This window comes from Hylaeus volcanicus, chromosome 2, assembly GCF_026283585.1.
Source record: "Hylaeus volcanicus isolate JK05 chromosome 2, UHH_iyHylVolc1.0_haploid, whole genome shotgun sequence".
NCBI lineage: Eukaryota > Metazoa > Arthropoda > Insecta > Hymenoptera > Colletidae > Hylaeus > Hylaeus volcanicus.
Window position 1 is genome coordinate 27525474 of NC_071977.1, and position 20514 is coordinate 27545987.

General features: G+C 45.3%; 1 protein-coding gene and 1 long non-coding RNA gene across 2 annotated transcripts in view; one reads left to right on the forward strand and one right to left on the reverse strand.

Annotated features, from left to right (window-relative positions):
- LOC128884764 (protein Shroom) overlaps positions 1 to 20514 on the reverse strand; it is a 196688-nt gene that overhangs the window by 55205 nt on the left and 120969 nt on the right. The window contains exon 7 of the mRNA XM_054138369.1: positions 18744 to 20453. Within this exon, the coding sequence (XP_053994344.1) occupies positions 18744 to 20453 (1710 nt within the window). The remainder of the gene's footprint in view (positions 1 to 18743; positions 20454 to 20514) is intronic.
- LOC128884765 (uncharacterized) lies at positions 5125 to 6921 on the forward strand. Its single transcript, XR_008459467.1, has 3 exons — positions 5125 to 5221; positions 5321 to 5469; positions 5603 to 6921. It is a non-coding gene; the product is annotated as an uncharacterized LOC128884765 (long non-coding RNA).

A 20514-nucleotide genomic window follows, 5' to 3' on the forward strand; every position in this document is an offset into this window, starting at 1 on the left:
TAGGAGGACAACGCTCGTAAGTTACGACCGCGGTGGGCAAGCCGTAGCCGCGGATGCTGTAATTTATATGTTACAACTGCCGAAGTTACGAAGCGAGAGTTTATGGGTTAAAGCAGTGTTTCCCAGCAGGTGTGAGACGCTGGCCGTGATGGGAGTCTCCGTGTGTCGTTGATAAAGTTCGCGATGTATAAATTTAGTAATTGTTCTTGCTCGAGTAATGCGTCTTACTCGAATCGTCGTATAATTGAGTATCGTAAACCTTGTAGGGAATGAATTCATTTTAATTAACATCCTTTTTTTGTAATATGAATGCCTGTAACATTTGGTTGTTAATACGAAATTCAAAATATGTTTGTATATGACTCCTACTATCTGTGTCCAATCCAGGTGAAATTTTATTCGGATCAACTTTATACTCGGACGAAGAGTATAGGCTACCTAATTTTCAGAAGTATAGGAATAGAATCTTCCAAAAGGTAATAAAATTTAAAAAAAAATATCGATATAAATAAAAAGAAGTATAAATACTAATCTCCGATTAAAAACAGTGTGCTCCTCAAGTGCTAGCCCGTTCTAAGTACGTAATGGAGCAGAAATGGTTGGGAAGCACTGGCTTAAAGGACTCGCTGGCCGTTCAGCAAGGATGCTGTAAACGTTCACGGCTACGTGATTATCCTTTTCGCGTAATAAACATGGCCGAAGTATTCATTCGGTTCGCGATTAAATCTCCTCGGAAAGGGTCCGAACGCGCCGACGTCGTATTGATGCGCTCGCGTCGCGATTTACACGCGTGTTCCTATAATCTCTGATCGCCAACAATGCGTTTGCGCGATACAAGATTATGACCGCTGACAGGGAGGGAGGTTGAGTTAGGGGAGGATAGAAACGTAGCAGCTTCGACAACGTATACTCAACGGGTTGAACCGTGTTCCTGTGGGAGATTCACCTTTGCTAAGATGGGGGAAACGAAAAGATTTCCTTGCTTTTCCGAGCGCGGTCGTTAGTAAAATGAGCGCTGTTACGACGATGTTTTGACCAGCTTTCTCCAAATCGATCTTGGCATTCCTGCATAGATGCTTCCTGCTCGGTTTCCTTCAACGGAGATCGTTTTGCTCGGCCTGTTACGCGTTAAACGGCGAAACGTTCGTTCCCATAAATCGGGGAACGCTAGACGCTCTGTTAAAAATAGCCGCAGAATATTAGACGCCGGCGATAGTCTCAGCGAGAGAGGTCAAAAACTTTTCGTAGTAACACTGCCAAGTCGCTGGGAAGACAACAAAATTCTAGTTTAAAATATACGTTGTTTTCTCGCAGCTTTCAAATGGATATTTCCAAGAGCCAGAGAATGTCGAAACGGTCTCTGAGAGTTAATTTTCATGAACAGATCGTTTGTTCTTCGAATGATTCGTTTACCTTTGGGAACAGGAAATAATCACTAGTTATGGCCCATTGTGCAAAATGAGGACACCCAGAGTCAACAGACCTGGCCTTCTCTTAACAATGATTGCTCGTATTTTTTTCAGGAATTGTGCGTAACAGACCCTTGTGACTGTTGTATCTGATGAGGGATAATCTTCAGTCTTACGACGCTATTAGCGGTGTCCAAAGATCCTTGGACCCAATTTATTATATTCCCAGAAATTGGGATCCCTTCATTCTTTCTTCTTCATTTCTTGATATTTTCAAGTGATCCGAGTTGAACAATGTGTAGAACAACCTCTGTATATCAGCCTCTGTTATTCTTTCTATCTCAAATGTAACACTCTACTTCTGTACATCGTCATCAAATGACGCTATTCAACCCTCCTCGACGAGATCCCCCGAAGAATGTCGAACAATGACTGTACACGCGTTCCATCTGGTAGGCCGCGCGACTTGACGTCCTTTGGCCAGCCTTAAACCCGTTCCCTGGGAATCAAGCTTAGATACATCCTTTCTCCGCGAGGTTTCTATCGACATCGTCCTGGCGTACGCGTCCCGCAACGCGCGCAATCTTTTCTATATACGCGGCACGTCTACTCTTCCTCGGTACGTTAGCCACGTTTATTAGAGGCGAAGGGCGGTCAGGCGTGTTCAGCTACAACCGTACATTTTTAACAGTTTCCTCGATCTGAGAAGCTCCGGTCCTCCTTTTTCGCATTCCCGTGTAATAACAGGTCTGCTCGCCAGGGATCGGAGCCGGACCCCCTCGTCCCAACACAGAAAACCGGCACAGCCCGCGGCGATTGTCGTAGGTAAGTGAGTTTGACGCACAACGTGCCTGAATACTTGGCCAAGACCCTCTGTCGTCCCGTTCACCTTCCTTACACATAGTTTCACCTCCGTCCCTCACTTTTCAACGCCGATGGATTGAAAACCTTCGTTCCTCCTCGTCATCGCCCATGATAGACTTCTTCCCACGGAAGGGTTTTCGGGCATAATCGATTCGACGAATCCTATAATTAGCTACTCATGGGGATATCATTAACAGACGGAAGGAGAGTCCCTGCTTTCGATATTTTAGGCCTTCCTTTATCTCATAGTAAAATAATCTGTGTTTTATTAAATATAGAAGAAGACTCGAGGAATTATATATTATATTATATTACATGTACGTTTGATCGATGCGAGGGGTCAACCTTGCGAAGATTCAAGTATAATTCGATAGTCGTAAATAACTTCGTCGACTCGACTAGAACAGTCCTTGGATCTACATCACCTAATACAGTGTCTGTTTCTATAACATCTACATCATCGCCAAAACCTGTCGTCGCTACAGTAGTACCACTTCGTACAATATCACTTCAAGAACATACTACAAAAGCACATCTCAATAATACAGATTATATGAATTTTTCACTCCTAAGGATATTAAGAGGACATAGTCGAAATGTAAATAAAAAGTTCAGGTTCCCGTTGAATTTTTCTTCTGATTTCTTACATCCAAATTCACCTTGTCTATTAAAGGGTTAAACTCCTAGCATCCAAGCAATTCCTCCTCGCCAGACCTGAATTCCTGGCGCCCTGCGGTCAGAGGCGCTACCGTCTTGGCACCCTGCAGTTTTTACGAGACCGCTATATTTGCTCCAACTTTGCTCCGACGAAGACCAGACCCGCCAGCCTCTCGCGTACGTAGGTATATAGGAGGGGAACGGCTGAGCGTTCCGGAGTTGATGGATCGAGGGAAATGCTGCGAGTCGAAGAAGTCGAAATGGAGGCCCGTCCACTTATCGCGAGCGGTCGCGTGTGCTCGCCAGGATCGCGTCCAGAATCTCCCGATGACGAATGGAAATCACGGCCACGGAACGCATCGCGATAACCATCGCCAGATTCAACGGACGACGCAGGACGAAACGAGGAAGAAAAAAAGAAAAAGAAAAACGAGGCACGGAAACGAAACACAGCGGGCCAGTTTCACCTGATTTTTATGGTCGCTCTTGGGCAAAAGGTGCATACACGCAGCGATGAGTAATACAGGCGAGGCGCATGTACCAGCACCGTTACTTTTTATCGTGCGCTCTCTCGAACGATACGGGACCGAAACGATGAGATACGATTGCGAGCAGAGGACAAACGAATCCCCAGAGGTGGGTAGAAAATTAGTCGAAACATAAACGATGAGTAAAGAACAAATTTAAAGTATGCCGGCTCGGTTGCTTTTATAAATACGATTAGATCGTAATTTCCATCGAATAAACGACCCGTGGAAACGGCTACCCTGATAAGAATTTTGCCCGTCGGTCTGCCCTCGGTGTATTTCGAGGATAAGAGTCTGTATGTACTTCTATTCTGGCGCCACGGGCCCGTGATTCGACGAATCCGAGACGGAAGAGAGCACGCACGCTGGCCGTTTCGAATCGGCCGAGCGGGCAACTTTCCAAAATCGAGTCTCTCGCACTTTTCACCTTCGTCACGGGGACCGACGCGGTAGCGATGGGATTCAAACTGGTTCGAGTCGTCTTTGCGTCAAGAAACGAAACCCAAGCTGGCTCGAGACATCTTGGAAAACAGTTACGATTGACAAACATGGCAGCTCCGAGAGGTTCAAGTGCCTCGAGAACTGCCGACTACGAGAAGGGATAAATTTGTAGCCTTTTGAGTCACAAATTATTGCAAAAGAATATTGTAGATATTCTTTATAAATGTAACGCTTTGTTTAGAATATGACAGACTCTTAAATAAATCAGAATTAAACAATTTAAGAAAAAAGTCAATAAAGTAATGCAAGCAATTTCGGTGAACTTATTCAAGAAGTTCAAGACAATACAGATGTTGAAAAGATCTCAGTTTTTCAAGCCCGCTCTATTTCATCTCAAATCAAACTTCACGGTCTCGACTTGCTTGAAAACTTGGAAGCTAGACGCTCGATGGTCCATTACTACTGACGAGCAGACGCGGCTGCGGAGTTATGATTCGCCAAATGTTCCAGCTAACCAAAGAGAGTCGTCGCCGGCAAGGGACGCGTGCCATTACGCTCACATTCAATGCTTAAATGTTACACAAAGCGCCGGTATAAATAGTGGCTACCGTATTTAATGTCGTCGTGCGACGCGAAATGGCAAGCTTTTCCTGGCGCTCTGAATCCAAAGGAAAATCGTTGGAAAACATTCATCTTTTCAATTTGAATTTTCAGGTTCCAAGTGCCTTAAATACTCTGTAATGTTTTAAAATGAAATTATGGAAAGTCAATTTTGCGTGTTAAAACATTACTTATATGTAGCCTGAGGAGGTTTTCGAGTCTGACTCGTGGTATTTCGTTCGTATTTCCTACCTTCCTGCTTACTATGGCTCGAGCAATCGGTAGACAGCGTGTAGGTCAATGGATTAATCATTTGCTCAGATTCTGTTACACCCACAAAAATGTATTCCTACTTCTACAAGAGTTTTGTACTCACAATTGAAACTTCTTTATTCCAACAACGATTCCACATTTCTACCAAGAACAGCGTGTACTTTCTACGCGTTGAAAAGTTATTTTAAAATAGAGTCATCCTCCCACAATAAACAGTTCCACACGCTGCCAGAAAAGCTTCGAGCGGCTCCATGGAGATGGTATCCGTTAATAGCACGGTCATCGCGGAATGATTATAATAATAATGAAACGGTACCAGTACAAAGAACACGGTTGTTCTTCGACCTCGCGATTTACTGCGTACTCGAGCCGGCCGGCGTCCAGACTTATCAACGAGGCCGGTTATCAATGCACTTCCGCGGGACAGCTGGAAAAAACGTCGGGTAGAAAGTGCGTTTACACTTCGCACTCGTTTCTGCGAGCGGAATGACAGATTGCGAAAACGAGGGCAATGGTACCTCTTCGCTGATAGTTTTCTTATCGTAATAGTCGAAGGCGGTGTCGCCGCGGGGAAAGTTCGCGTCCGAACCAGCCGCTAATAGACGACCACGACGCGAACAAGAAACGAATCCTCGGAGCTTTGACACGTTACTGCCAGATTACTTTCTCGGGTTCGTCCCTTGGTATCGATTCAATACGTAAGCAATGTACTATGTCATTTTAAATAAAAAAATCCTACGACTTCCTTTGAAAAACAATTTGCATAATCTAACATTCGTCGCAGTACTTATTTCTGTAACCTCGTTAATATTGACGAATTAATTTCTTTAGTTCTCCAGTGAAAAGCCCTGACGTTCATATATGGGTGAGCTGGCGTCAACATGCATCCCTAACCAACATCGAACAAAACACAACGCGCGAAAGACTTTCTCCGCGCGAATCCCGCTCGTTTGGATCGCAGTTAAAAAGCGACGACCTTCGACGATGCATTATCTCATCGTACGCGAGGCACCTCATAAACGAAACACTTTCTCCGCGCGAATTTATCGCGACGAAGTACTTGAAATAACACTTCTGGTAGGTCGACCTTTGTGCGATCCAACGCGATTTCGAGCTACTCCGATCGTTTATCTAATAGCTTGTCACGCGAAGTATCATTGACGTCGTTGGTTTTGAAGTTTGCGAAATGTTTCACGGCGGGAACGCTAATGCAGTTGTCAAACGAGTAGTTGAGAGTATTCTATTGCGTTTAAGTGTAGGAAATGTGTTTATAAGTGATTTGATTGAAATTCATGATGGCGTTGATATTGTGGGAATTTTTATACATTGCTTTCTTTATGAATTTGGTCGTGAGTAAGCCACTCGTTTGTTTTGTAAAAGAATATTTTTTCATGAAAATGAATACATGTTCCTTTCGAATACGCGCAAATAATTGTGCAAAAATTAAGGAAACTACAATGTGAATACAATAGTGTTCAGTAAACAAATTGAGAACAAAATTCACCATCGATTAAACTATCGAATTTTGTTCGCTGATGTCATTGACTATTCTAGACATTTGAAATGGTTCCGATATAGCTACCGTGTATAACGCAGACGCTATTCCGGTCGCGACCCTGGATCGTCTTGCCAGCTCGATTTTAACGCGGATTGAAACTGGTATTGGACGATACCACGAGTCGCTCCGAGGAAGAAAAACAAACCGCGAATCACACGCTCGTCTTTGTCCATTAATCTCGTGCCCGTCCTTTCATTTGTCGGCGCGGTTTAATAAATTCATCGAGTGGCGTTCGCGTAATTCCTAGGCAGCGACTGGCGCTATATAGCCACGCTGCATCGATCGTATCGAGATCTAGTCGATCCTTATGGCTGCGACGCATCAGCTCACCGATGACGATGACTTTGCTACCACGGAGACCAAAGATGGACATTATTCGATTTCACGATATTGGATATTTGAGTATTCTTGATTTCTAGCTTCCTTCTTTCAAACATACGTTACAGCCGTTATAAAAATCAAAGGATTATGGACAAAATATTAAGGTATAATAAAACTTGTAAATCTTTGTACGAAAAATTAGGGTGCAAAACTGATTCCATAAATTCTTATTATTTTAGCCAAAGGAAAACAAATCTTAAATGTTATAAAATAGTGCAAATTTCCTAGCAACATTACTTTTCTTTGTCATTGGTTCAATTTTGTTTCTCACTTCCACTGACATACCCTAACTATTAATAGTTTTTCGAAGCTGCCCATAGAGCATCCATCAGCATTCAAAAACTAATAAGCAAATGGAATAGAACGCAGTGTCTAATCATCCTCCTTAAATCAAGTCTCGACTGAGTCTCCGTTTGGAACATCGATCAAACCAAAAATCCAGGAAACAGATGTCTACAGACAGAATTGATCGCTGGAACCAAACTGTAGTACACAAACCAACCCGACGATGGCATAATGGCTTGATTCTCTATGCCCGCGAACCTCATAAATCCCAAAACGCCACGGATTGTTTCCAAATCCCCGAGATCCCGAGAATCCTAAACAACCCCCGTATTTCCAGCCGTTCTTGAATTAAACTTCATTCCCGGGAATGCGGAGCGCCCCGGCGCGAACGTACACGCGTCCTATTTATATCAGCGTCCCGGTCGCCGGCTCCATGCGCGCTCCAGCTCGCCATACGAACGTCCGAGCAGAGGATCCCCTAGTTTTCTGCGGTTTGACGTCGAGTCTTTCTGCAGGTGCAAGGGAGTCGCGGTTACCGCGTCTCGAGTGTCACTGACCCCCTCGAGCAATTTTCCGGCGAGCGACGGTCAACGATTTCCGCAGCCGTGTCGCACGGAGGTCGTGAAACGGCTGGCAGGACAGTTCGTCGGGTCTCAAAGCGGTTGTTTATGCTGGTCGTTCGTCGTTGGATCGGTCGTGCCCGCCTGCCCGGCACTGTCAACCTCTGAGAGAGTAACTGCGAACACGTTGGACGTCTGGAAACTTTACGACCACCCGAGGCCATTATTGCACGGCAGTTTCTCGCGTATCGGGCGCACGTGGCTCGGGACAATCCTCTTGCCGGGCTCAGAAGCACGAACGGAGACTAATGTCTGGTGTCCACCGCGGAGCTTTGATTCCAAGAGCCGAGTACAAGGTACGGAGGATCATCTGCTCGTGTGGAAAAATTCTTGAATGCCGAGAGGAGAATTTTTTAGTGGACAGCAGGCATGAGGTGTCCCACTGCTGTTGTTGCGTGGACCGAAGAACGAAGACAGTCGAAGGCACGTGTGCTCTGATTTAGAGCGTTCACATGTACGTTAAGATTTGAGCACGTGTGGTCATCGATTGTTCTGTACACACCTGTGAGCTGCGGCATACGGTGCCGCGGTTGAAGACATACGTGATTAGATTTTAGTAATTCCAACGTACGCCATGATTCGAGTACACGTGCCTTAAGTTGCCTTGGTTCTTCAGCCTGTGCGCAAGTTAACGTCGTCGAACAATGGCCAACGGCGTGCAAACTGTTTTTGACTGGAAGCACGTTCTTACTAGGGTAACACATGGTGGACAGAGCCATTAAGAGAGAACAGCCCGAAGACCTCCCGAGGCAATAATTGCATGGCAGTTTCGCGCGTATTGGCCGCACGTGGCACCGAAGGGCCCTGAAGTACGCAGTAAACTAGTACCTGGTTTCTATTGGAGAGTTTTGCTTTTATGAGTCAAGGAGCCTTGTAAAAATCTAGACAACTTCAAAACAAAACAAAATTGTGCGGTGAAAGCTTGAATTCTCTGATGAACGTCAAATTTATTATACAATAAAATTTGAGAACATGCGCCATAGTTTGCCTCGGTTCTACTATCACCAAAGATCGTTTGAAAATCACATATTGCTCGAAGGGCTAATCGATCTATGCGCAGTATATAAAAATAACGAGACCCGGACTTAACCTAGTCTAACATGTTTTTGTTCGCAAGGAGACCACCGGCATCAATAATAAAATAATTTAGCGCGAGCCACGTGCTCGACGAGAATCCCTCCCAGTTTCTCGGACGCGCTTTCAAGAGAATTGATCTCGAGCCAAGTATTCCACGCGAATCCGCCCCGTACAATCTACGGCATAGATGTCCATGAAAAGCTCTCGAATCCCGACAATCGCCTCGACTTCGAGGATTCTAGGTTCCAGCGAAGAGTAAAGTCGAGTGAAAGCGGCGGAAAGCAAAACACCGATGCAAAGAGCACACGCGTCAATCGTCGACACGGGGGACTCGATGTTAACGGGAGCCAATTAAACGGACCAGTGAAACTGGGTTGCCCATCCGAACGAAACCGTCAACGATCGAAGAAACGAGACTGTCTTCGACGGGGCAGCGTAGGTGGCACGTGTGTTTACCCAGGTGGGAGCGACAACATCAGGGCGTCATTTTTCTGAGGACGTTGAAACTGACGCAGTGGAGGTAAAACATTCTGTTTTGACAATTACTGATGAATTCCTGAGACTAAATGACGCCTATGATCTTCTAGATTCGGAGACCACTGAAGCCATCGTCTACTTTTCAATGATAAGTATACCAGAGAACTCCATATTGCAAGAACTAGTCCTGTTTTCGTTGTCCAATTCACAGACGTATGCTTGAAGTCAACTCTAGTCTTCAGGGTTGTTAAGGACATCTTCTCTCGGGTTTGTCTTCCCAATGAAGCTTGAAACAATAATACCAGGGTATCCAACACATAAGCGTTTTGTCAGCCAGTCCCTCGCCACGCGTTGTAACGGTGAATTACTTGGTTAATAACGTCGGGCAATTTAACCATTTACTCGTAAGATAGAGTGTCGCCGTGGAGATACCGTTCCTCGAGACGCTCCCGTGAGCCCGTGTCCGGTGTCGGTTGGTCTCGACTCGCTGGCCATTGTCTTCGTTGTTGTTGTCATTGTGTCGTTCTCGCGAGGAGGAAGCTACCTATCACTGTACTTCGCTTGGAACGAAGTCGAAGTCGAAACGCCGACGCGTGTTGCGTCGGGCAAACTAGGTAGTTTATATTACTGAACAATGTTGTTCGTCATTGGGGTAAATAAAGTAGAATGTTCTAAAGTCCAAATGTCTGGCGAGAACGAGTGTAAAGTAATTTATTTAAGTGTAAAGTAGCGTCAGATTTGCTACTGATACAGATGACAGTTGAATAGGTAGTTCAGATTAATTTGATTGATTAATTCTCTTGACTGTCAGTTCTGATAACGAGTACCACAGTACTCTTTTATCAAATATGGTATTCAGTTCTTTGAAAGAGAAACAAGTACTTTACTCGTGACGGAGGTTGTAAGTAATATTGAAAGTAATTGAGCAGCCCTAAACAGTATTTAATCGATTAGCTAGTCAATTAATAAATGTGCTGGTCAACGATCCGTGTCGAGTTTGCAACTATATTTACGACATTGCCGAGTCGTTTTCTTAAGACTTTCTCTGGGCACCATTTCTGGTTTCTTTGTACTAATTTATATTGTTAATTTTTGAAATGAATAAATAAGTGACTTGGAAGGTTCAACAAGTATTAACAATAGCTGTGTAACTGAGTGAAAGTTCAAAAAATATAATCGATCATTCGGTACAAAGATTGAACTTTTATTCTGCGAGTCTGTTCACTTTCGACTCACTCGTTAAATCAATATCATCCGAGAGCAAAGAGAGTTATGTCATTGCTGTCAATATGCGTCATGTTTGTCGTGTAAAAATATGGGTGTCATAGACGCTACCGTCAATTAGGAATATTATTCGACACCTTGGACCTTCTTGTGCGATCTGTGTATTTCACGAATCTTTGCGAAAATTTGAAAAAAGAAAATAAATTTGCTAAGCACAGTACGAAGTCTTCAGATATAAGTCTTCGATACTAAAATTTGAAATTTTTTATCGTTATTAGCCTTGTACCGCCTAAAAAGTAAACATTTCGTGGTGAAATATTGGAATATCAAAACAGAATTTGTTGTGTACATTTAATTACAAAAAAATTTCAAGTTATTATTTTTGACATGGTTTTGGAATACAGCACAGCCCCAGAGAAAAGAAGCGCATTACGCAATTTCTTACAGACTCCCGACAGTAATATGGATAATCTATGAAGTGGCTCTTGAGAGAAAGTTATAAGCGTTAGAATATAACGAGCGATTAATAACGTATGTATATATCAAGTCCAATGACTGGTAATCAAGTACGTATGCTCTGAACACGGCGTAGCTGCTTGCCGTAAACATTTATCGCGGGTTGATACGGTTGGCCTCGCGTAGAATAGATTCTTTATGCTCAATTTATCAACATATTTAAGATAATAAGGAAAATGTTGGCAAATACACTTCCCCGACAGTGGGCATGCCTTGAAATTATACATTGTTAGGTCTCAATCCGGATTAGAAAGAGATCGATAATCCCTATTTTACAGCTTTGTCAACGTGGAAAAATTAAATCGGAACAATAGCTTCAACTCCAAAAGAAATCATTAAACGCAAAAACTTTCAGTCACGTGTCGCCTGTTGATCGCTAATTAAACTTCCAGTCGCGTACCGACCGCCGTAATAATCGTCGCCAATTACGAAACCGAAAACCTGCTACCATTTGAATAATATTATCGTATTAGACGTAACGTCGTTACACCGGTGCACGATTCACTTTTCCCGGTTGCCAAAGTCGTTACGAAGTTCGAGAGCCTACGGTGACCACTTTCTTTCGTACGCTAATCGCCTGATTAATGAGGGAGTATACCACAGGTACCGCCACTATCGCTCCTAAACCCGCTTAGAATTAGTCGGGATTGCATGCAATTGACCCCGTTCCTTAACAAGTCGTCAAACGGGTCTGGCCACGCACGAAGGGAGGACGTTACACGCCGTGGAAGGCTGTCTCAAAGGAGCGCACTGTGTGTCGCTCGAGTTTCCAACCGACGAGGGCACTTCTGAAACGAATAGCTCCGCGTCGTTCCCCTTTTAATTGCCGTTGATAATTAGCAGATGCGGTGCGGCGTTGCCTCACACGGTTGCCCCACGATTATCTACGCGTGCTCGTCGCGAATTATCGTCGCGAACGCTTCAACGCTCGGGAAATACATTAGCAATAATTTATTTCAAGCGCTGTGGCTCTCGAGTGATATTTAGCATCGCTTCAATCGCTTACATTTCTAAAATTATCAAGTATCTTCACGTAACGTTCCAGGCATAGCAATAGGGACCTACGGTCAGTCTCATAAGTACCCTCTATATCTATCGATGATATTTGTCTAAATTAAATGATAGGTTTGATGTTTCCAAACTAATTTCTTATTATAAATATATACGAGTATAAAGTTGATTTGTGTACATATTTATAACGAAACATTTATTTGGAAACGTGAAACCTGTCGTTTAATTTCGACAAATTTCTTCAAAAGATATCAAGGGTACGAATATTTATGGAACTGACTGTATACCATCCTGCAAAAGTATGTTAAACCTGAAGGGGAACAAATTGCATTCCTCTGTCCTCGGAGTCCTTGTGAGTGCATCGATCGACAAGCCGTTCTGTTTCCCAATTTCGCACCGTTTCTTCGTCCATTTCGTCCGTTGTGCTGGCAGGTGAAACTCGTTTCGTTCGTTTCTAGCACCTGCGGCCGTACGAAGGCAAGACCGCGACCTCGGCAGGGTAGCCAACGACTGCGTTGGGTATCGCTTAACACCGGTTGTTTCTCGTCTCTCGGCCAAGTAGGATGACACCGCGTAAGGGTATAGCTGGCGAAGAAAAAGACGTACACGGCGTATCGTATTATCACGCAACGGATGGCTACGATTCTTCCAATTTCTTCGCAGTCTTGCTTCCACCATTGCTCGGTAAATAACAATTTTCAGCCATTATTACTGTCGATCCCGGAATGTGGAATTCCTCGATATAGAATGTTGCAAGGTGTAAATTGTGCGTATAATTTGCTGGTAAGTAGAGCATGTAATATACAAGCTGGCAGCAGTAATTGAATCATGTAACATTAATCTAGACTCTAGACTCTATGGAAGTTTACTCACAATTGTCTCTAGACAATATTACAAGGTGTTGACGTTTGAAAGTCGGAGCTTGAACAGTATCGGAATTTTTTAAACACCGCTGTTATTAACAGGTGTTTGTTGGCAAGTTTCAATCGTTTGTCACTCCGAAGATTAATCGCAAGTGTTCGTTGAATGCTGTGAGTGTGAGGCTTCGATTCGGAATCACACTGAAACGAACCTGTTGCAATCGATGATTCGTGTTTGAAAATTGATTACTCGTTCAAACTTTCTGCGCGTTCTACCAATCGTTCCAGACCAGATAAGCGGTTTCGAAATTTCAGGAATTCACTCGCGCTATCTGGGAGACGGTCGAGAAAAAAAAACACTGTTTGGTAGATTAACTCCGCACACTTATCGCGCTTCTATTTATCAGCGATCGATTTCCATGGCGGAAAATTATTATACCTCGATCGAAGCGTGAATTCCAGAGCTTCGTCTTTTCTAAAAATTAAATCTTAAAGAGATGCCATTCTCAATCTTGTAAGACTTTCAAATTTCTTCCAGTCATTGAAAAGAATGTTTCTTTCAAACGATCGCAAAAACATTTCTTCCGAATCTTCCTTTACCAGATTCTGGTTTCATTTTTACTCCATATTGCATTCAAAGTATAAATGTTCACGCAGGGCTCTCTCCAGAATGATATCCTGCAATCTACAAGCGTGTTCAACACTTCAAATTTAAAGAACAATTTCTAGTCCGTTACAACACAATTTGCCTGTACAAACACGCAAACGCGCTGAAACTTAAGTTTACATGTTAGCATAGGCAAATCGTGTTGTGCCAGGCCCATGATTACTCGAATATTTGTTTTAGATTCAACGTACAGAGTATCGTCTGGGATGTGTTAACTTAGATTTAAGGTGTAGAATACGTCCATGTCAACGTAGACAGAAATGTACCCAACCTAACGAAAGAATGCACGTTGCGATCCAATGTGGTCGTAGCCTCGAACAGCCAATTGATCTTGATCCAACTATAGGCTACCGCTTATTAAGACAGTCTAGAGGTGAAACGAGGTCAGTCGTGTACGTCAATCATGTGCTACATCTGACGACTCGCATCCAAGCCACCGCGGACTAATACGAGCCTTTTTCCGAGAAATGCGTGCAACTCGGATCATTGCGCGTGGGTGGCGAGCATAATACCGTTCTGACCGACGTGCAACGCGTTGAACGGTCTCGTTTGAAGGAGATGTATTTGCGGAACCGTGTTTACGCATGTTCTTTTATCTTCGATGCATGATCGAATATTTAGGGAACGTCTTTTATGTGGCAGCATAATGGTTACTTTGCATTCCGCAAAATGGAAGGTTTACCTTTGGAATCGGTCGGAAAGTAGCGAGTTTCGAAATTGTCTATTTTGTGAAGACGTACAATGACGTAAAATGGTGTTTTTGAAGCTTTAAGTGTCAGGTTTCGGGTAGTTTTGGGTGATTTTCCTACCGATGGAAAACTAAACAGTTGCTACGTCAGACAAACCGTTTGAAATTCTTCAAATGTGAGGTCACGCAATTGGCAAATTCGTATGCTATTACTATGTATGATCTCAAATTTAGGGATGATAAAAGATTTGACAGAATCCGATCAGCCTGGAGTGATACTACTACTTGGAAAAACATCTAGAATATCACAAAAAAAATATTTAATAGCTGAGACTTCAAGCTCCAAAACATGTCACATTGACATTCTTTCCTCCCTTCTTTTTCCTCAAAGCGTTTCTTCAACCTCATCGCAGAAAGTATCTCGATAAAACATTTTATTCTCTTACGCTCCGGTCCCTCTGCTACAAATAACGTCGGAGGAGGAATTCACGAGCCAATTAACGCGTCGAACTCGTCCCGACGAAAAGCGAAAACGACCGCGCAATGAGAATCGGCCGCGACGCCGCGGGTGGTCGCGTAATTCCTCGCGAGAAGGATCGCGCGTAAATTCGTGCCGCGTTTTTCCATCTCGGTAACGATTTATGGCGGACTGCGCGAGCTGTTCGAGCTACTTGAATTTCCGTCGAGACTTTTAATCGCGCCCAAGGCACCCGAGAAATACACCTACAAGTGAAAATGCATTCCTGTGCACTCGGGTAGATACAGAAGCGAAGAGTAATCACCGCAATTGCTACGATTAGATTACCGGATCGAATAGGATCTCCGATCGGAATCAGCGAGTTTTTCAACGGGCGTGCTACTCGTAGATGCTATCGGGGGAAAAGTAAATCACGCCATTTCTCGCGTATCGCTGATTATGGTCTCTTTGCTCACTGGATACTTCAACGGCAGCTCGTGCGCACTCGGAGATGTGCAAAATTATTGTTTAAAAAAAGTTTAAACGAAAAAGTATAAGTCAGTAAGTTTATACTAGTAGTCGATGGAGGAAGGGAAAAACAGAGATAGAAATGACTTATCAGAGTATTGATGTGTCGATTAACTGGTGTGCAGTCCTCTTCAAAACGCATAAGCTGCAGGCAATAATTATGTCTTCCCTGGATTCTTGTTTTTATAAATTGAAATCAGCTTGAATAGGCTTGTTGTTAATTTAAACTTCCAAATTCATATGTAAGTGGACTTTTGAATTAATTTTGGTATATTGAAAATCTAAAAGAGATTTCGAAGTGTATATTATCCATTCCTTAAAAATGTGTTTCAGCAAGCATTCGAACAAACGAACCGCTACAAGTTGCTGCCATACGTCACGTCTTCGTTACTCGAATAAAGTTTTGCCCGTGTCTCTGTACGTTCCGCGCCGCGCTACCGCGCTGTAAATGGGAGTTGTCTCATCGAGAGTCCCGCGGAGCACAATCGACGAAATTCTCACGCGCTCGGCTCTTCCATCGTGTGGCAACGGAGCGCCACGGCGAGCATAATCGAGCACCCAAGAACAGGCTAACACGCCCCTGGTGCCACGCGGTAACCTTTTTTCTGACATTTCTACCTCGCGGCTCGGTTAGCCCGAAAGGTTAAGCCTCTGCGCGGGGCTCGAATGCCCCGAACGAGGCGCGGAGCACAGAGAACGGCGCCACTGATGGGCAAAATTCTTATCCAAATGAAATTTTCAAACAGGAAGGGAGACAAACGATGGACACCTTTTCATTCAGTAAATGAGAATTAAAATTAGAATTTGAAATGAAATTGTAGAATAAAATACTTCAGAATGATTACATAAAGATTCATGTATGAGTATATGCATTTTAATTCAGCTTAATATTCAGTATCATGTGAAGGTTCCTCGTTGATGTGAATTTAAATACACTTGTACATTTATTTTTCGACCCTCAAGGGTGGAAACAGTTTCGTTTATTTCTGTGTTAAAGATTGAACTGTTCGGTCGAATAAATCTTTACATGGGTCTTTTAGAAGCCAAATCAATCAACTCCAGTAAACAAGCAGAGAAAATCCTAAGGATTAGTTCAATGTTTCTTTTCAAAATTCCACCGTTGTGAATTTTGCAAGAAGTGGAGTTTATCAACTTCTAAAAGACTCATAAAATTTTGCCTATCCGTGCCCGTGAGTGAAACTTGCAGCAACGGTTCTGCTCTTCCTGTCGAAGGTCGAACCTGCCACGAACGTCCGCTCCTCGAACCGTGTCGCGAGGTCAAAACCTCGATCGCGGTCTGAACGATCCAGCAGTCGTACGACCGCTCGACCATCACAGAAGCCAGCTGGTCACCCAATCAGAGCGAGAACGGAACAAAAGAAAGGTGAAACGACTTATCGCCCCGTGAGATCGAGCCTACATCCTGTACCCACGCCAACGGACCAACCCGACGAATCCTCGGCCGCGACCGTGCAATTATTATTAATCCGTTGTTAATTTTCTTTTGCGCCGCCGTTGTCTCGCTGCACCTTTCGACGAGTCATCTTCGCTTCTTGCAACCGAGCAGGAGAACGTCTCGTGACCCAAAAAGCCAGGGACCGATGGACAAAGAGGCGTTGGGTCACGGAGCGACTCCAGATAGTGCGAGTGGTCGCCGTGCAATCCGATTCAAAGGGGATGGACGCACGCGTGGTCGTCCTTGTCCGAGTTCTAGCTTTTCAAGAATGTTAGATAGACGCCGAGCGAGACAAATCGCAGCAAACGTAACGAATATATCTATCACAGGCCCGAAACATAGTTGAAATCACGCGAATAACGAAACAGGAATTTCGAGAACCGATGGTATCGTCTATGAAAAGTCCACTGATAAACATCGAGGCGATCCACGTTATCGTAACGTTAATTTTCCCGTGCAGCAACAAAACTAATAAATTAACACGCGCGCTCGGACGTCCAAGCGATAATGTAGTTTCTTCCGTATAAATCCCGATCGTGTCAGCCGCGGTTTCCATGTCATAATTCGGAAGTTTCTCGATCTTGATAAATACTCCTATCAAGGCAACGGTAACGGATCGCGAGGTAACGAATCGTTCCCGTGTTCGACGTGGGATGCGCATGGATTTAACTCGAACGTGGATCATAAACGTTACCCGTGCAGGTCGTACGCGTATCGCGGCGACGATGTCGTTTAAGACTCTCGCCGGTCGCGATTCAGGGAAAGTCACACGCTCGTAAATCAGCGGCGGTAATGGGCACCGTTAGATTTGCAATGATAATCCGATGGTAATGCATGCGATTCGGTCGAACGACCGAACGAGAAGATAATTAACGATCCACCGAGTGCACCGAGTTCGCCGAACTATCGGCATCGGTATTCTGATCCCCCCGAGGATTTACGAGTTTACGGATTTAAACGAGTGCAAAAAAATCCCGGCGAAACATCCCGAGGCTGGAAGTTCGATTTCGCAGCCCGAGTAATCTGTCTGTAATTCTTATTTAACGTTCGTTCCGACAGGTAACGATTCCTGTAGCCGGGAGAAATTGCGAATCGTGAATTCCCCCGGCCAAACTGTACACAACGCTACCATTTTCCCGAGCATTACGTGAAATAATGGCGATGATCGACGTCGTAAATAGCTTCTGTGAGCGGTTATGGATCATTCGCTACGGATGATCTCATTACACCACTTATTTCGACTCGCAATCGATCGGGCCAGTGATTCTTAATCGATGGCGATAGATCAAGTGATTTGTTGAATTCTTTTTTTTATGTCGTTCGGAAGTAGTATCCTAATTGTGTGATATTTAAAGCGTATTACAGGGTGATTCTTTGGAAACAAGTAACTTGCATTAGATTACTATTCAACGTAATAATGATTAACACGTTGTTGACCGGTAATTTTACACAGACGCGACTTCATGTTTTTATTTTACGTTACATGTTATTATCCCCACAAAACAAGCACGAAAGCTCATTATTATATTCACGATCGTAACCCGCATCAAATATTCTCTTCTAAGCTATGTCAGCAAAAATATAAAAATTTTGTAAACCGATTCAAGAACCACCGTTCCAGGGTGACGCAGTCAAGAGTCGCCCGAGGGTTTCGGCGACGTCACGTCAACTCCCCGAGTGATCTATCGATCTCCCCCGGCCGTTAATAAGCGTCCCGACGACAGCTCGGGGGACGGTGTACCCGCGGTTACCTCTAATTCAACCGATCGATCGCAGGATAAGAGCGGGACACCGCGCAGCGGGTATAATGGACGATCCTGGAACCGCGTCGCGGAGGCAGCGGTCATTCCCCGTTCAATTACAACGCAATTACAGGATCGTGTGCGTTCCGTGGCTCAAACGATCGCATACCACTGTTTCGACCCCTCGGAACCGCTAATCGACGACCGTTAAACGAACGACGCGATCCTTGCGATTGCGAAACGCGGCTCGAAAACGGCGTCTCGTAAAATCTGCCTAAAATCGCGGTGCCAGCTTCGACGCTTGTAAACGACGCTTAAAATTCTCTACCCGCGGTCTTGCTGTCGCAAACGTCGCGAAGGATGACGTTACATGGTCGTAGATTCACGAAGAAAGGTCAAATCGATTTAAAACTCAACGAACTTACCCCTGAAGCGCGTGTGGAGGAGCTGGTCGAGGCGGAGGCGGCAGCGATTTTCTTCCCGGAGTGTTCTGTCGCGGAGCTAGAGGGGGTGGCGGAGAGCTGGGCGAACCTGAGCCACCGTATCTGTCCGTGGGACACTGAGGCTGAGGCTTCTGCTTAGGCGCGTCGATGTACTTCGGCGGCAAGGCGTAATAGGCGTTCCTCTGGACCGCGTCTCCGTGACGTTGGTGATGATTAGGCACGTACTTCGGTGGCTCGTGATACTTCTGTGGACTGGACTCCGATGGGAACATCTTTGAGTTGGCTTCGTAGCCCGTCTTCACGGGGCTACCGATCGAGAAACCGTGGTTCCCGCCTTCCAGATACTTGGAGGCGCTTTTCGAATTATCTGGCACGGGTAAATAATTAGGTCTCGTCGACTGGGTCGACTGACCGTTCGAAGCGTTCTTGTCGACGCTCTTAGGCACTTGGGGTTGAGGTCTCTGGCCGGAGGACGACTCCAACCTCTGAGTGGAATCGTTCCTGAGCAGGCTAGAGACGTCGAGTCTCGACCCGTCCACTCTCATGGACTCCTGTCGAATGATTCTTGGCTCCACTGGAACCTGGGGAGCTGGCCTTTGATTACCAGAATCGCTGTACCGCTGCGATATGAGATCAGGTAGCTGCGCTGGGGGTCTGCTGGGGAATGGTCGATCTTCGGATATTCGTCTCGCAGGAGTAACTCTGCCGTTCACCATTAGCTTCTGAGTAGACGGGTATCTCAAGCTGGACCGACCGGTGGCCACCATTCTGTGGGTGGCGAATCCGGCAGAGACACCGTTCTCTAGCACCATCTCAGAGTCGACGTGTTTCAGGGCTATGGCTGCTCTGACGAACTGGTGCTGTTCCTGGTCCTGGGAGACAGTTTTCGTGGGCGAATTCGGCGAGGACTTTCCAGATTTCTCGTGTTCCCTCTTCGAAGCGTGTTTCGATCTTCTCGTCGAGTGTCTCTCCAGTTTGTGTCTATCGCAGGATCTTTCGCGGATCTTGGGCTCCTCTGGCTGATGGTGGGTGTTGCTGGGCTTGCGTGGTGGCTCTGGGAAACAGTCGTCGCTGAGTTCGGGGGGTGGTGGAGGGAGAGGATCGTCACAGTCGTGGACCTCGTTCTCCGTCACCGTTGGAGGCGAAGGTGGAGGCAGATCTGGACTGGGAACGCGATCGTTGTAGACGTTCCTCAGGTGTGGCTTCTTGGGTGGCCTTTCGGGCACCCAATCGTCGATGGATATAGCTGGGCCGACTATAACCGGACCCAAGAGATCCGTGGAGAGGCTACCGCAACTGTTGCTGTGCTGATGCTTGGGACTCGGTAGATCCCCGTTGCTCTGATTCTGACTCCTGTTTCCGTTTTCTCTCCAAGTTCCGCTGGCATAGTCGGACGCGGAGCTGGCTCGTCTGGACGAGGATGGTCTTGGCCGAGGCGGTGGCTGCGGCGGCGGACTCTGAGGCGCGGGCGCCGATCCTTGAGCTAGCTGTGGCTCCGATCGCCAAGAGGCTTGGTGGTGTCTCTCGTAGAAAGACAGCAGCGCTTTCTTCTGTATGGCTTTCAAGGTTGGGTCGGATACTCGATGGCGTTTCTCAGGATCCAAGTAAGTGTAACGCATCTGCTGCTTCTCCAATTCGTTTATGCGTTCCGCCACTGTCATCTGAGGCTGCTGGGGCAATGTTGAGTTCATTCTGAAAAGATATATAGATTCAGCGATGCGCGAAGTGATTATACAAACGAGACACTCGTTGA